The sequence below is a fragment of the Pezoporus occidentalis genome, unplaced genomic scaffold (genome assembly GCF_034315485.1).
Source record: "Pezoporus occidentalis ecotype Australia unplaced genomic scaffold, CSIRO_AGI_Poc_V1 ctg107, whole genome shotgun sequence".
Classification (NCBI taxonomy): domain Eukaryota; kingdom Metazoa; phylum Chordata; class Aves; order Psittaciformes; family Psittacidae; genus Pezoporus; species Pezoporus occidentalis.
This window is the reverse complement of record NW_026912854.1, coordinates 274505-292662: the sequence shown is the minus strand read 5'-3', so window position 1 is coordinate 292662 and position 18158 is coordinate 274505. Positions and strand designations below refer to the sequence as shown.

The following is an 18158-nucleotide window of genomic DNA, read 5'->3' as shown; positions in this document are numbered from 1 at the left end:
ACATGCAAACAGCATTTCTGGGTCCTGCTCCGTTCCAACAGCAACACAAAACTATTCCGTTTATTTATTCAGCGAAATAAACCCTGGCATCACTACCAGGATGTTTCCTCTTATTCTGGGGGGTTGTTTTGAGTTGCGCTGGGACAACTATAGGATGAATGAGAACAAGGGACAGATGTCAGTGCTGTTAAGTGCTAGTGGGAGCTGGAAACTCCTTTCATCAGCTGCTTTCAGAGTGTTCAGATTTGACCAGCACCATTCAGCTTGTCCAGGAGTGTTGACAGAGACGAGCTGATGGACTCCCACTTCAACCTTCAGTTCCTTATACCCATCTCGAGCCTGGGATCTGAAAGAGCAGGATTAACCCGTCCCAATCCTGATCTTCAGGGAGGCTCAGCCACCCAGGTCCTGTGCCATTTGTCCCCTTTACCTGAAGACTCTCAGTCTTACTGCAGGAGCCCTGACCTACAGCACTCAGCAGCACCACTGACTGATTCATGTTGCGGAGAGAAAACACCCTCCACATCTGCACCCATCCCTCCAGAGATGCACAGCTAAACCCACAAACTCACCACGTACCAGCATCAGCTACCTAGCTGCCCTTCTCCTCTCAGCCAGGGATTTCTTGTCCTCCTCCCCCCCGGCCCCTCTTCACTCCCTCCTGCCTTTTACATTGCTCACACCGTGCTCCATTAGGTATTCACTACCAGGGCAATGTGACTTTTCACACCAGCTCTCTGCATGCACTGCCCTGCAGACTAGGCTGGATAAAGCCTCTCCCCAAACCCAGCTGTCTGGACATAGCCCCCCCCCCCCCCCCCCCCCAACCTTCCCCTCCCCTTCACATCAGCCAAGCCAAGGATTCCTCTCTCCCTCCCTCTTTCTTTTTCCACCCCTCCCGCCTTCAGCGCAGACCCAAGATGCAGGCTCCTGCCGAGGGAAAGTGCTCCTTGGAATCATCACCGCAGACCCCGCTGCGAAAGTGCAGTGGAGGAGAGAGGAAAAGCATTGGCAGCCAACCTCCTGCGGCTGAGGGCTTCGCAAGCAGGGTAATGGCTTCAGGCTCTCAGAGCTTCTCTCTCACCTTTCTCCAGGGCGTGGGATCTGCCTTCTTCATCCTTCAGATCATCTCTGTTCAGGCTGATGGTGAGTTCCCCGTTCAGTGCGGGCTGGGGTTGCTGTGGCTGGAATGAGAGCTGTCTGTTGAAACGTGTTCTTGCATAGAAAAAAAAAACCCAAACCAACAAACCCAAACTTCTTTTTTTTTCTTTTTTTTTCATAAGAAACTTAAATACACGCCCAAGTTTGGGTTAGGAAATGTCTGATTCAGAGCGTTTCGAGACTCTGCAAATACCCTGGGGTTAAGCAGAGAAAGGAAATAAGACCCCAGAAGGGTAAGATTATTTTATTACAACAAACCGACAGGAGACTGGACTTTTCCAGAGGAAATAAGAATAATGGGGCAAAGCCAGAACACAAATTAGAAGACTCAGCTATGTTTTAGGGGAGCTCTCTTTATAATTAGAAGTATGTTTTCCCCAAAGCACTTCCCCATCTGCCCGCTTCAGATGCCCCCCAACAGCGATTTATACAGGCAGGTATTTGAGGAGGGAAGACAAGAAGTCAAGGGCTTTTGTAACCTTTTCTGCTCAGTACCACACACGCTGACGGTGACTGCTCACCTTTCTGCACATGAGTTTCATCTGCACTTCACTGCCGAGGGATGGGATCAGGACATGGATTTGGTTGAAGCACCAGCTACCGCTTACTCTGAAAAGGGACCTTAGCCTTGACAATAATCCTGAATAGCTGCAAGTTTCCAGTAGCCTTTTAATGATTGAGGCTGTAGTAATGATGACCAACTTGCCTCAGCAAAAACACGGTTTCTCTTTGAGACAACTGTGTCTTTTCCCTGGGAGAGCAATGCTGAATGGCCACTTCTTCTCCACTCTCACAGCTGTGATAGATTTATGCCTGGTCTCATGGTGTTTTTACTTCAATGCACTAATCCTTTACCGTCCGTGTCTGCTGCATTAGTCCAGAGATCTTAAACATTATGGGGCAGTGTAATGCCCTCTTTTCTTTCCTCTTAAACCAAAATTAATGTCAGCTGATGAGAAAGTATGGCAAAGGAAAGGGGGAAAGTGAATCTTGCCTCTATGTTTCTATCACCTTGCTTAAAATACCCTTTATAGAAGAGAACCCTGTCTTATAAATGTGAAGAAAATTGCTTTTCATTAAGAATAAAGGGAAACGAATGGGTCGGGCAACTGTGCTGTGTTGCAGGAGGCAAAACTGCGACTCTGCTCTTAGGAAATCCTCCTTCCCTAGCAAAATGCCTCTGAAATGAACTAAAAAAGCAATGCATACCCATGAAAGAGTGCTCTCCACTGAACATAGGTAGGGACAGGACAGGAATAAGGAATTTCTCTTGCTAATAATGTTACATCTGAAGAATTTCCTTACCTTTTCAAGAGCACAAACCAATTTGTATTGCTTCTATAGGATTAATGGCATATTCTTGGCCCCTAAACAGCCATCCTCTAAAAGAGAAAGCAAAAAGTATGCTGGAGATTGCCTTATATCAGAGTTCATGACAGTTTTTAGTTGTCATTCAACAGTTTGTTCATATTGAATTCACACATGGTACAGCAATTATAAGAAGTAAGGGTTAGAATCTCTGAAGTGCATTACAGTTGTAGATCCTCACTATAATAGTGTGCTTTCCATTTTCATTTAACTTTTAAGTATCAATGTGAAAAATGGGCAAGTCCTCATTAACATGCTCGTCAGTGTGTTTTCCTAATATTAATATTCCAGCAGACAGCTGTAACACTGTCCTATAAACTACCTGGCTTATTATACATTGACACAGAAGAGAACACGATGTGAACTTTAAAATTTCCCACTACGTGTACTTTACATGTTTAAGATCTGAGAGTATGAAACAGGGCTAATGTGTTCTTTTAGAACAGATTCTGGCCTGATCCAGACAGGAAACCACCTTCTCATGTGTTCAAGTTGTAGGTGAAAAGACAATTGTGCTACTCTAATACATGCAAATCTGTCTTAAGTGCCAGAGGACCATCCTGGGTGACACATGTATGTGTGTATGTGTCAGTTTTAACTCAAACTAAGTGGCTGTTTTGCAATCTGCTGAAGGGATTTTGAATTCACCTCGTAAAAACCCTGTGAAATTCAGACTGGCCCCTGTTAGAGGCAAACCTCTGAAGCTGATTGCAATGTATTTCCCTAAGGAAGACTTAACTTTATTATCAGCTCGCATACAAATAATGACAGAGAGCAGGCAATGAAACTGGAGACCATCAAGGTCTGGTGAAGATGTAAAACCTCAAAGCTTAACTGATCTCTTTTGCCTAGTATTTGCCACAGCACATATTGCTGTAGTGCACATAGACTCCAGAAAGACCAACGTAAGTAAAGACCAACCAAGGTAAACGCTGAAATAAAAGGTGGCTTTGTTTCATTTTGCAAGTTTTTTTACCATTGAAAGGTGCTTGCTTATAGCTATTTAGGTTGGGGTCAGATGGACAGAAGGCTTCTCAAGGGCTTGTTCTTGCTCTGACATACCATGGGGTGCCATTAGTTTTAGTGCAGTTACTGGAGGATAATACAGGTTGTCGTGATGGGTCTCAATTATATCCATGCAAATGCAGGCTTTTTAAGTCCTTTGCATTTGCACTGGATTAGGAAAACAAGGATGCAGCTTCTTGTATCCTGCACAGGAATCATCTCTGCTTCCTTCTTGTACTTTCTGACTCACTCCTTTGTCTTTTCACAGCTGCTAAAATACCCGTAAGTGTGAACCACATGTTTCTGCAGAGTACTTGCTCTGAGACTCAGCATGTCAGGAGAGAATGATGGCCATTTATCTGCCTTATTAAGACACTCTTGATTTGAATAAATGTGCTAATTGCAAACTTCACTCATTGTTCCAAAGTGGAGTTGGTCAGCTGCCTGAATTTGGGTTCTATGGTAGATGTATAGATCAAGGCAGTCAACTGGTAGTGACCATGTAGAGTGACTGCAGAGGTTGCAGATGGAAGGCTCCTGAATGCAGAAAGCTAGGCACAATTAAGTGAGGATCTGAAGTACATACTTCTGACCTAGAACCAGACATGTCTGATGTCAAAGATAGGGAAAAAAATCCTACTATACTCTTTCCTTTAGCTTGCTTTGCACCTTTTCTGGTAAGGGAGAAGAAAAAAGTGTACTTCTTCTGTCTGGACACTTGCATTTGAGCAGCAGGTGTGTAAGGACTGGAGGCTCCCACCTGCAAATAGCATCTACTCTTTTATGATGCAAAAACAAACACGTAAACAATCCCAACTATTTGATCCTAAAGCATGAAGTAAAAATAAAGTTTAAGGTCAACCTGCATTTAGCTGAGGAGGAGCTAACAGGTGACCTCCCAGTTTTGCTGTTTTCCTGATGATGTAATATTGTACGTACTTTGAATGACACCATTACTTTAGTCTCTCACAGCAATAAACTCTACATTCATGAATGAGCAGCAGAACTGGTAATTACCCGAATCTCTGCTTGTAATTGTACAGATTTACTGGAAATTACCATTACAATCAAGGCTTTTGTTACACACAGCCATTGAAATGAAGATTATATTGCTCTTGAAGTACAGAAGTGAGCTGCCCTTCCTCTGCTCTCTTTTACCTCAATTGGAAGTTTTTAACATTTAAGTAAAAATAAATTAGGCTCCTCATTCGCCCATCTTTCACCACATTTATTATCTATCAGTTCAGATAGAACTGATTAGGTTCTGTCCTTCGGTCTAGTATCATGTCATGAGACCAGCACAATGGCCGTGCCTTTCAAAGTGCTTTCATTTTGTATTTGTGGAGACATTTGTATTTCAAAGTGTATTTGGCTATGCAGTTCTAGGTTTCTTCAAGCATGATGCGAATCCTGCTGAAGACATGAAGAACTCTGAACTCATTTCAGTGAGCTTTGAACCGTGCCTGGATGCTGCAGGAGAATTTCTCCTTGTATCTGTTACTGTAGTAGAATAAATTAGCCAAATTCTGTTGTCTTGGTAACAAGAGAAAATTCTGCTAATTCCACTAAGACTCCTAAAAGTATGAAGAAACAGGGCTTGCACTGCTTTTATTCTTGAAGAGTCCCTTTTTGTGCGCTTCCATGTATCTGATTGTGGAAAGCTCTTCGGTCTCAAAAGCACCAAAAGGTCCAGTTGTTAGAAGCTGAGTTTTGCAGGATTTGAAACTGGAAGTAAGGCAGAGTGAGAGTCATGAACCATTGGAACAGTTGCTACAAAGCGTGCTGCAAATTCTCTGTTACTTGGAGTCACAGAATCATGACTGGATGCCTTTTGAAAAGACATGCTCCAGTTCGACTGTGAGGTTTTGGACTCGATGGTGGAATTACTGGGGGAAATCCACAGCCTGGTTATGCAGGAATTAAACAAGGTGATTGATAAAAACTAATCCTAGAAACCCTGAGATCTGTGCTTCTATGGGTATGTTTTCAATCAGAATATACTGGGGTTAAGTAAAAGCTATGCTCCCCTAGTGCTTGATTACAAAGTTTTAGTGCCAAACAATAATAAAAGTATTTAAAATATATATTTATAGAAATACATAAAAAATAGAATAAATCTCTTGCAATAATAGTGATCAGGTGGTGGTAGAGGCCAGAGATACAATACAGGCTACTTATTAAAGAAAGACTCATTTCAAGTGTGCATTTCTCTTCAGAGCTATGAATCCAGCTGTTAATTAACAGTTGGAAGAACTGTGTTTCACCATTTATGTCTTACCATGGAAGTTAAAACTTTTCTACTGTTGTCAAAGGGAAACCTGAAGAAACTTACTGTAACAAGGACATTTTTCATTCTGAACCTGCTGAGCTCAAGATGTGCATTAAGTCTCCTGAGAGACTACTTTGCATGGATTTTTAGCTTGATCTTGAAACCAAAGGGACTGGCTTTATTTAAGAAGGCTTCAGAAAAGTGCTTAGCATTTTGGGAACAAATTTCCACAGCACCTGCCCCATCCTCACACTATGGGAAATGTGTTACAGGATAGGAAGGAAGGGAGAGAGTTGGGAGAGAGCTCAAACGTGGTGGCTTTTCAAAGGCATACTACGTTCTTCACACAAATAAATAAGCACAAAGACATGATCCTTCCTCCTGTGCCTTACAGAAATATGGAACAGTCTCCTATTTGAAATTGCATATTTAAAACAGAATGACAATTGATGCTATCTCAGAGAGAAAACTGATTTCAACTCCTCCACACCACCATAATGTGCTAGAGAGAAAGGAGATACCAGGGGATACCATTTGAACTTTTCACAACCCCAGTACCCAAGATGACTGTGATATCAAGTATGTGATATTTTTTAAACCCTTTCATTAAAACTTGCAGTAATAAAAATTACACAAATATTTAACAAGGATCCTTAGACCTCCAGCTTGAAAATGACAGCATTTTTGTGATGGAAAGTCAGAAAAATTCAGTACATTAATATCTCAAGCATGTTAGCCATGCCACTGTAAGATGCAGATTCAGTTCCAGTGTTATAGTCCTATTTATTTAAGGGGATTTCCTGGTTTGATGTACTTCTGTGTTATTCCTTTTACTGTGCTAGCATTTCTCCTTTATTTTCGGCCTGTAAATGCCGCTCTGTAATGTGACACAGCTCAGGATACAGGGATCCAGCTATTCCGTTGGTCAAGTGTCCAATAAGTGAACTGATATTTTCTCAGTAAGAAATTAGGCAATACCAGATGACACAGCTTAAAACTGGGCAGATAGCCACTGAGCATCTAAAGCTTTGGAGAAGATTCTCAGGTTCCTCTGGTAAGCAGGTCAGCCTTCATCATCTGCTTCTGGCTAACCAGAATTTCCTATAAAGCACTCCACTGTAATTTTCCCAGCCAGTAAGTCCTTCCTAGCTTGCCCTAAAACCCATTTGTCTACATAATTTGGACATCCCAGATATCTTTTCAAAGGATAAAACTCTGTTTTGAATCAGTATCTTTGTAGTTTCTAGTAGAAAAGTAATTTATCTTAAGTGCTGGCAAACACAGAACAGTAGTTAAGGAATCTCAATCCTCAGTCTTGGCTAGCTAAAATCCTCTAAAAATGTAATTGTTATTTACTGGTTCAAACACTAAATGATTACCTTAATTTCTTCTAATTATATCTAGATGGAACTCAATCATTAATGATTTTCCTTTTTAAGTCTTCTCTCTGAAATACTGATAGCTGGGAAATCAGGGTTACTGCCATGTCAAGGTAACATTCATGACTGAAGTCAGATGCTACACAAACTTGCCCTGTATCCCTTTGATGATGCATCTCAATCCTGACAGTCAAATGGTGAAATGTGGAACTTGTGGACAAGTTTTTATGTGGGACAAAGCCTCAGTAAAGCATTACCCTGCATCCCTGCTTACCTTCACAAACAAAAGTTGTTCCATAACTTAAGAATGGTTGTTTAAAACCATCATATTTCTGCTTGTATTATCTTTCTGCCTACACCATGTGTACTTTACTCCATCTATTCATGGGTTTGGGAACAGCAGCCTTTGTTAGTCGCAGGTGCATTATTTAGGACATTTTGCAAAGAACCCTGCTATTTTGGGACTTGGGACTTTAGAGGCTTGCTTTTTTTCACTGCTCTATGTAAACTCTCCTGTCCTACTTACAGTTCATGGTTTTATTTATTGTTCAGCATCAAGAGACAATGTAGTCCTGTGGTCAGGACACCCATCTGTGCTTCTGCATTGCAATTCCTTGTTCAGCTACTGTTAACTCCCTGAGAAAATCACTTTGGATTTCTGTCCCTTCTCATCACTGCTTGAATGCTTATTTAAATTGCTATCTGCCCAAGCCAGGACAACTTCCTACTGGATGGCACAGAATTCCCACTGAAGTAGGAATCTTCAGGACCAATCTGTGCTAAGCAGATAATGCAAACACAAATGACATGTTAACTTGACAGAAACTTCACGTTTGTGGCTGTAAGGACTGTGATTGTTCAAGTGGGTTAAACCGGGCACAGGTGGGAGCAGAAAGATGTCAGGGACAGAGCTGTGTCAGTTCCTTGTATTTAGGATTTGATTCAGATTTATTAATTGGTTGTAATAATATGTGGTAGGGGTGGCACTTGGTACAGAATCAGGCTGAATCAGTCTGAAGGATTCATGATACTGGTCAATATATCCTATGAGTGTGAAGTTAGCTACATAGTGAACACTTGCTATGTGCTGGAAGCTATGCATTCATATACGCACTACTAATCAACTTTTGAAACAAGACATAAGTGTTTCCAGGCATTTACTGACTGAATAGTGTTTAAAAGTTGTCTTCCTGCACCTGCAAGCAGCCTCAATCTGTACCTTTGCAATCTGGAAGGTATTCTGAGGGATGCTACCTTCAGAAAGAAGATACAGCCATCTAAGTGTCAGCACTGTATGTATTTCCTTTTCTGGAGAGATCCAGCTAAAGTGTTTATTCCATAAGCCAGTAACTTCCCAAGCTTAATTGCCAAAACCCCAACTGCCCTGTTCCCATTTGCCAAAACCTCCGACTTTCACCCTTACAGCTTTCAGTGTTGAAGTAAAATAAACTGAACTAAAAATACAAGTAACACAAGAAAGAGTTTTGCTAAATATGTCCTCCTGCTCATTCAAAAAAGCCCTTCATTAAGAAAACCAAGAAAATCTATCTTTCCAGAAAGATATGAAAACAAAGGGTCTTTCCGGTGTCATTTAGGCACAAGTTGCCATAGAATTACACCATTTAGATTTTAGAGAATAGGTACCAATCTGTTTCTGACATGGAAGCCTGAATTGCAACACTGCCTTTTAGATTGGTACTTAATTTATAGATGTAGTTGTAAAGAAATGTAACTGTAAAATGCTTAGTAACGAATTCCAGGGTTAGAGCCTACAGGAGATGTTCTGGCTTTGACTGTATGTGTGCATATGAGGTAGTGCCATGCTTTCTCTCTCCAGATCTTGAGCACAGACCTATAGAGGCAAGACTAACTTCTCATATGAGATAGGAATGAATAGAGGCTTAGTGATATTTGCTCTCCTGTTGAAAAAAACTAAAAGAAAAGTTAAGACAAAGGTACTTACAGTCTTGATAAAATTATTCATTCCAAGAAGTAGGATGCTCTTAAAATGAACTCGGTAAAAAGCCAAAAAACTTCATTTGGTAATAATCTGCAATACTTCTGTTGAATATGAGATGGGTACAATGCCATGACATGTCCTTTCTTGGTGCTGCAGGGAAAGTGTTTGCACTTGAGTCCAAGAACAACTCTCAGGGTCTGGATTTAGCTGAAGCTAAGAAAGCTTGCGTTGACCTGAATGCTCGCTTAGCAACTGCAGAAGAACTGAAAAGGGCTGTTCTGGACTGTTCTTTCGCTGGCTGCTCCACAGGATGGCTCGACGGTGGCTCTGCTGGGTAAGGACAACAGCCTAACCCCTCCTGAGTCCTCCTTCACTAAGAGTATTGAACACTGGCTGTTCAAGCACCATGCCATAGAGCTAAATATTCCACTCTCCATAAAGAATCCATTTTGTACAGCTAATATTGCAGGGACACAAATATGTATCAGACTCTCACACATTTCACACATCTGAAGCAATTTTCTTGTCCTCTTTCTTTCTGAATTATGTTCAGAATTCCTTCTGAATTATGTTCCTTTTCACCTGGCCTGTAGCGGGGTGCTGAGCCCTAAAGGAGCTTGCAGGCTGAGGGCACAGTGCTGGTGTTAGTGTCAGTGCCCCCACTGACTCAGTTACATCCTACTCCATAAGAAGCTCAGCAAACTGCACTTCTCATGGAAACCACATACCTGTCACAGGCATTTGCACATGTCTGAACAGACAATAGGCATGTTCGGATAGGTATGACTTTAGATGTACTTGACTGTGATAATGCACATGTGGTAGAGAGGTTGTGGAGGAAGCTCTCCAGGGAACTGATATTGTCACTTGATGTGCTGAACTGTATTAGTTGAGGTGCTCATCTCTTCTGAGGTTGAAGTCTTCATAGCACACCTCAGGAACACATTGATAGGCTTCAGACAGAGACCAAACCACAGGAAATTAAATGAAAAATGAAACAAACAGCAAATGGAGGAGCTGAGGGTTAGCAGAAATGTCTTATGTCACTGAAGCTGGGACCATGCAGGAATTGCCCAGAAGAAGCATGAGTAGATCTGAAGCCCTGTCTCTCTTGGATTTTTCCTTCAGAAGGCTTACCAGCCACAGCCTTTCTTCCTCTTGAGATGCTGTACCAAGTTCCCATGAGTTAGAGGGCAATATCTAATCTCTGTCCATATTCAGTGGTGATAAGGTTTTGTTTTACCAAGACACTCTTTCCAAGTTCCTGAACTTTACTGTACGATTGGATTTTGTGGCAGCTGTCAGTTATTTAAGCAAGCATTGTTGTTCGCCTATTTTTAGTGATAAAGTTTCCAAAGGACAGAAAAGTGCTACTCTTAATGAAAGGTGATATTTAAAGAACACCAAGCAAACCCAACAAGTTTCAGAGATCCTTTTTTTTGGTTATCCCAGGTGAAAAACTATTTGAACATTTATTTGCACGTACCTTTGGTCTTTAAACCAACCCAGGAACCCCTCAGGGTGTAAGGCGGTGATCTAAACCCTAAGGTTGTTTTTCCCTAAGCCAGTTGCAGAGAAGTCAAGCTCAGAAAGACACAGAAGTAGTGGAAATTATTCCCAAACCAAAGGACTCTCCCTGGGCACACCTGGTGTTATTTATATTGATGGACCTCCAAATCTTTGAATGAGAAGTGATCTCCCCAAGTCTGCCAGGTCCAAAACTGTTTAGGACTGTTCAGGTTAAAGCTAAAGCCTTGGATTCTTCCCAGCAGCTGACTGGCATCCAGTGCAGATCACAGAGCTTTAGTCTAGTATTCCCCCATATCCTCTTGGACCGTGTGCATCAGAAAGGAGATGAATAGGAGGGAACATGATAAAAGGAGTTCCTAATTTCAGGAAGAATGCAGTTTGGTTTATTTGTTTGATGCCTGGAAAGTATCCTAATCTTTCCCCTGAGGAAAAATGGATTAGACATTGGCAGTAGAAGTAAACACAAACAAGTTATGTGAGCGAATTCATTATAGTGCTGCAGATTTGCTGACATAAGACTTAAAACTGAACAAGATCTCTAGCAGAGATGGAAGGGTTTTTTACCCCTAGATCAATTTTCCAGCACAAGTCAGTGATTTGTTCACTTCTGATGGCTATTTTATGGTCCTAGTGAATAAGTACAATCCCACTCCTAGTAAATACGTGCATCACTGTTGGCTGTTGTGTCATTATTATTATTTTTGCAGCCAAATCAGGGCCTGGAAACCCATGAGAGTTTCTCCAGACACATCACTGTGCCTCCGTTGGACTGAGTCAGTGTGATCATGTTTATACTGCCTGCTCTCTGGGCTATACCTCTTATATGGGCAAAGAAGAGAGTTTGTTCTGAAGAACCAGCCCAGTTTGGGTGACTGTCAAATTTCTGATGACTTGTACGTAAATATGGGTCTGTTTGTAAGTATGCAAAGATTTTGAGGTTATAATGGGACATCCTCTGTTGGATTCAATGAGGTCGTGCTGCCCAGCTCACTCCAACGTACTTCTTACTGACCCACTGCGGTGAGTGTTGCCTCCTTAGCTGGTAGAGGTGCTCATCTCTTCTCTAAGTTAGAACTGAACAGGGGGAGCACACAGCTAATAGTTAGGGTGTTAAAAAGCATCATTCTGCAGAGAGTGGTGCTGGTGGAAGCAGACAGCAATCTGCTGGTGGAGATGCTCATGTTGAGCTCTCTAGCTCATTTCAGTCCCTGCAAACTGGGCTAGCCCAAGCATCAGGTCTCAACAAATATGATTCAGTTCAACTAACGTAGGATGGAAATTGCTTAAATAAATAGAACCCTGCCAGCCAGTCCAAAGAGACAATAAACTGGGTGGGTTTGTGGTTTGAGCAGCCTGGGACGGAACCTCTTTCACAGGGGTAAGGGGATGGCTTTGTCTTCCACTTCCAGTTGTTCAGACCAACCCAATGCAAGGTTCAGGGCTGTTTGTACGGGAGGTCGCTGACAGGTCCAAGGGCTTGGGAACTTTTAAAGAAGAGCCACTGACAAGTCAATAGGGGTAAGAGGATAACTTCCAGCAGCCCAGAAGAACACCATTTACAAGTCAGTCCTGACGTGTAACTTATAAAGCATAACACATTGTTACATTCCAGGAAATGAAATGTCATTAGGCAGGTCTCGCTTGTCAGATGAGCCCTAATAGCTATTTATACTAAAAATCACATTCTTAGGACTTATTTGCATGTCAGACAAGTGAGTCAGTCAAACCAGCAAGCGATTTGCCAGAATCTAAATGAAAAAAGGTGGCAGAGTTCTCTGCTATCTTTTGAATTCAGATGTTTTACTGGAAAACCTTGTGTCAAGTCCTCCAGCACTGGGCAGAAGATCTCTTAGGGTCTTCTGTTCATTTCTAAGGCTTTCGAGATTTGCAAAGTGAACATGACCCAATTTTTCATATGATTTAATATTCTGTGCACAGAATGTTAGAAAGCAGCTATTTGTTTTAGAAATTGCAATCAACGACTGTAATCAACAGCTTGTACTGAGATATTCATAGCAAATTTACGAATCTCCATCACTTTCCTAGGACTGAAAAGCTTCTTCCCACTGCTTATTTGTCTACAAAAGAATGAAGTCATGTATCCCTTCTATAAGGGACTTGAAGCCCTGCATAGACTTTCTGTTCTGTGATAGACCTCCTGCAGGGCTGTCAACCCATTCCTTTGTATGAAATTACCCTGGGCTGGTTCCTACCCAGTCCCTGGAGGATTTATTTCGGAGGGGATAACTCTGGAGTAAGCAAGCAGTCAGCTAGAATAAGCCTTGCTGTGGGAGTCAGAAGACTGGAGTTCTTTTCTTGGCTGACCACAGACCAGATGTTTGCTAGGAAAATTACTTCATCTTTATTTTTCCTCCCTTTTGTTAGTTCTTTAGGTTTTGCACTGAATCCTATTGAATGCTCCTACAGTGTCAAACACAACGGGGCCCTCACTGCAGATGACACCAGTGGGAAATGTAATAATAAGACTCAGAAATGACATCTCACAAGACTACCTATTTCTTTTTCTGCCTACTGCGTGGGACTTTCCCAGCACCTGGCAGTAGGGTAATAACAGCACATTTCTTGGGAAAGAAAACAGAAATATCCAAGGAATGAATCCAAGGAATATCCAAGGAAACAGCAATCCAAGTCACTAACCCTTGCCAGTCCTCTCATCTGTGTGTGCAAACCCTTGGATTTGTGGCCCCCATGAAATCTGTCCAGGTGTACATGCTGTAACAGGCCCACTTGCTTATTTGCAGAGAAGCAGTCCTAATGATATGTCAGTTTGGCGTGTTCTCTGTTTTATATCAAGGCTGTGGGCTGCTGCCTGATGATAATGCATATGAATTTGCTCCCAGACATGTGTATGAGGTAAGTCGATTAATTCCCTTCAAGAGAAAAATCCAGACACAGCGAACAGGACATGGTCCAATTCAAAATGCTAAAATGGCTTATGAAAATGTCTGAGGAGGTCTTGCACTCTGAAATGCCTTCACATCACAAAACTCCAGTCCCACAGCCCTCACACAGTGTCATGCTCTGCTAGAAGATGACTTTGCCTTCTCACTGGTTCTTGTCAATCATTGCAGAAAGTCTCATAGAGAAAAAACACCAAAGTGTTTCAGGAATATGGGTTTCTACATGAAGGTCAGTCAAGAGACTTGAATTTACTGTACAGACATGGCCAGTTTGCTCCAAGGAATGGTATCACTGAGCAATGTGGACATGAGCCACTTTGCATCAGATTTGCAGGGGATGTGAATCTTGTCTTGGCACAAGCTGGGAGGACAGCATGGGCAAAGTATGACAGCCATGGCCCTTGTGAAACAGACAACCCAAGAACTGAAAATACATTTCTGATGCATTTTCTAGGACAAGCACCCAAAAGACCATCTGTAAAGTGTAGAGTAGCCGTTTACTTAGCTGGGACTCATACCTTCAAATTGTATTTTGACTGGGAGAGGGTTTTTTAACAAACTTTGAGGGCTTTAGCAAAACTTTGGCAAACTTTGGCACAAAAGGTAGGGGCATGCTAGTGAAATCAGTTAATGCTAGAACTCATTGTTAAGACCAAGGAAAATCACAGTATTGAACAGGAAGGTAAGCCTGACTTCAGAGATGGAATAACAGAAACAGAGTTCAATGTAACAGTATTATATGAAGTATTATATATACTAACAGGAATAATAATATATAAAGTATTGTATATACTAATAGGAATTTCTTCCTTAAACTAGCAGTTCAGTTGGAAAAGGCAGACATCCAGCAGTACTGAAGGACTTGAACAAGGCACTGATGAGACACCTCCTGCACCAGTACAATGTAATTCTGGGCATCCAAGCTCAGGAGGTATGAGTTCAGACTAGGATCAGTCCAAGAAAGCCCCTCTCTCATCAGCAATGATTGAAGGTGATCACTTTGTTTAGCCTCACAAAATGAAGACAGAAAGGGGTTAAGAAAGACTCTTAGCACGTGCAAAGGAGTGACTAATGCCAGGATTTTAACTTGCCAGTTAGTTCTAATGAGGTTTATTTTCTAATTGTCAAAAGAACTCCACATATTTTGTCCTTTTTAAAGAACCTCTCTAATGTTTTGTTCTATCTGAAAGCCTTTTGTCTAAGAGTTGAGTTTCTTTGTAAACTAATAGCATTAAGCAAATATTTTGGGGGTTTTATTAAGCCCTTGGTAACTAATCAGTAACATCTCTGATGAAAGCCATAAATTAAACTGGAGCCCATAAAATGAAACTGGGTAAAACCAACTTTCTAGTGACACTTGATGTGTCTTTGAGCACCCAACTAGTCCAGGCCAGGAAGCAACACGATTCTCCTCTACATGAACTAAGAACGCTCAAATTATATGTACATAGCAATATTATAGTAAGATGGCTATATAAAATCTTTTATACTAGGCTACAGTATGAAAATCTGCATGAATGGGACATATTTATTTAATGAACAGAGGCCTTACTATTTCAGTAGTCATATGTAAAATTTTAAGCACAAAAGGCTGCATTTTGGTGTATATTTTTAAGACTCTAAAGGATATTGGTTCTGCCTTGGTAAGACCTCCTTTTGACATTTCCAGTGGCAGTATTGCTGTTGGAATGTCTTCATGTCACACTTAGGAGCTGCTTTCTTTGGGTCACATCCAGCCAAAATTAGCCTCTATAGTTCCCAGTCAATGGACTTTCCAAAGCTCACCTGTGCTCCCTTCATGACTTCTCGGGGAAATTTTCTTCCCTTTGGTGATTGTGAACATGTCATTTATATGTTTTTCCTCATCAGAGCCAGCTTTATAATTTTCAGTTTCCCAAACTACGGAAGGGAAAGACTAAGAATACAAATCATCTTGTTTGGCTTCCAGACTCCTGCTTTCTTTTTCTCTTACCCAGTTACTGAAACACAAGTGGTAAAGCTGACCCAGGAAAAAAATCAGCATAGGATGCTGAAGATTTATTGTGACTAAGAAAAGTGATGAAGCTTTTACCTTTCTAACTAGGGGAATGTTTGTTATATTATGCTGTGAACCAGACTTCATAGTGCCTCAGATAACACATTGTTGATGACGTTCTGAGTTGAATATATTCATATGCAAGTTCATACTGCTATGAATAAATGTCATAAGACCACTCTGACTCAGTGTATTTATCGACTCAGACTAGAAAACTTACAATCAACTGGCAGATAAAGTAGTGGCAACTAAACATCCCAGTCCCACATACTGGTTTCTGTGCTGATGGATCACACCATGTCACATAAACTCAGCTGTTAACTCCATATGTTTTAACTTGGTTTACAGAAAAGTTTTCAAGTATTATAAAATTGCTATATAATTATCTTAGAAAGTAGAAGTACCAGTGGATACTACTATAAACAAAATTATAATTTTTATATATATATATATATATATATAATGTGTTTAGTATATATATCTTTATTATACATGCACATATGCAATATATAAAATTAGGTGTCATTACCATGGCTTGATACATCATTATATATTTAATAATATACATTACATAATGGCATATTGTGAAATGAATGCTATTCCTGCCAGCTTTTCTGCTATTTCCTCCTTTGAATGGAAGAATTACAAGTGCAAAATATACCAATTACTCACTGGTTACATAATATATTAGAAACAATTTAACCAGTGCAAGAGTAAGTTGAAGGCTCCTGGGAAGTCTGGTTCATAGAATCATAGAATAGTTAGGGTTGGAAAGGACGTTAAGATCATCTAGTTCCAACCCCCTGCCGTGGGCAGGGACACCCTACGCTAAATCATATCACCCAAGGCCTCGTCCACCTTCTTGCACTTTATATTACGTTCGCTCATCGTGTGTGAACACGATCAATGCAATATGTGAGCCATGGCACAGGAAAACAGTGATCAGTACAGCCAACCTTTGATCTTTCTTTCGGGGTAGGTACAGAAGAAGGACTGTTAATTGTTCTTAGTTGGATGAGTCATATCATAGGGCAGGAATTAAGCTGAGGTTCAAAATAGTGCTCTGTGTTTACTCACGTGAGAGGAGAGGAGGCATCATGGAGCAGGTTGTTCTCCTAGGCTGCGTGGCAGTGGACTGAGAAGATTCTCAGTACTTTTTGGCTTGGCTTTTCAAGGAACCAAAGGAGGCACCATCAGACACCCTCCCCCTTTCCATCAGAGAGCAGTGGCTGTTGTCAGCACCACTAAAACCCCTCCTTTCCCCACTATATTTTTGCCTTAATGATAGCATATGGTACTTACAAAGTCTGTAGCAAGTCTGATTTCTATGCCATGATTGTGAGTTGATGGCTGTGGAAGAGTCATTTTCTGGGATGCATAGACGTTTCATGTTTCATGCAGATGTGTATTAAATATAGAGGATTATTATGGATGACCAGCACTCTGAACTCGGTATGTTTCTTCTGAGCAGGTTTACTTTCATGAGAGATCTCCCTAGAAGAAAAAATGAAATAGCATCCATTTCTTAAATACAGGCTACAAAATCATGCATTACACTGCTCTAAGCATCAGATCACAACATATGCTGAGTAATGAGCAAGTCTGTTTAAGTTCAATTATTACATGAAAGCAACCATAACAGGAATAAAATTCCCTGCATGACTACATTCTTCTAAATGCCTGGGTAGGTGGGTATATCCCTAAGAAAAATACCGAGTTTGTGTCATTCTCTCAACTATGATGCATGCCCCAGTGCAACTACTCAGGATAGGAAAGAAACAAACCAGGCAATGTATTTCCCCAAACGCTCAGGAGGGTGCTAGAAAGAGCAGGAAAAATACATGGTGTTTTGTTTCTTATTTCAGCATGGCAACACTGCTGCTGAAGAAATGTTCAAATATGTTGAATTCTGAACTGATAGCCCTTTTCCAGTCCTCAGATGAAAAATGTAAGAAAGTTAAAAGCATCAGAACCTACGTTTTAGAACTGAGACAAAGCCCTACCTATGTATTTACTCTGTAATTACAGATGAAAACCTAGCATTTTAGGATTTAAGGAAAACTATACCCCCATCCCCCCCCCCCAAGAACTCAAAGAAAAGAGATACTATTGTATATTTTCAGTCATACCTGGAGTGCTAGTGACTGCAGAGATTATTCCTATGCCAATGCCATTGCAGGTCTGATCCTCATACCCACTACTCAGAAATGCTGAGCCCTCTTGAAGCTCCTTTCAGCAGCAGTAATAAGAGCTTCCTGAAGATGTTTAAATCTTGCAAGACTGAGCTTGTAGTAGGAAACCACTGACAAAAAGAAGGAATGAGAGACATTAAATAGACTGTATTTTTTCTATTATTTATATGTGTACAAGACGTGATTTCTCTCATCACAGGAGACTTGGTTTAGTGAGAAATGCATTTTTAAAACTCTTAATGTCACAGCCTTATGTGTAATGATAAAATTGTTATGTAAAACAAACCTATGTTTGGCAGGGGGTTGGAACTGGATGATCTTAAGGTCCTTTTCAACCC

General features: G+C 41.0%; 1 protein-coding gene across 1 annotated transcript in view; it reads left to right on the top strand.

The window, feature by feature from the left end:
* The first annotated feature begins 905 nt into the window (after positions 1 to 905).
* Positions 906 to 18158, top strand: part of SUSD5 (sushi domain containing 5) — a 37347-nt gene continuing 20094 nt past the window's right edge. The window contains exons 1-2 of the mRNA XM_062621396.1: positions 906 to 1146; positions 9299 to 9476. Coding sequence (XP_062477380.1) covers positions 921 to 1146; positions 9299 to 9476 — 404 coding nt within the window. The 5' untranslated portion in view covers positions 906 to 920. The remainder of the gene's footprint in view (positions 1147 to 9298; positions 9477 to 18158) is intronic.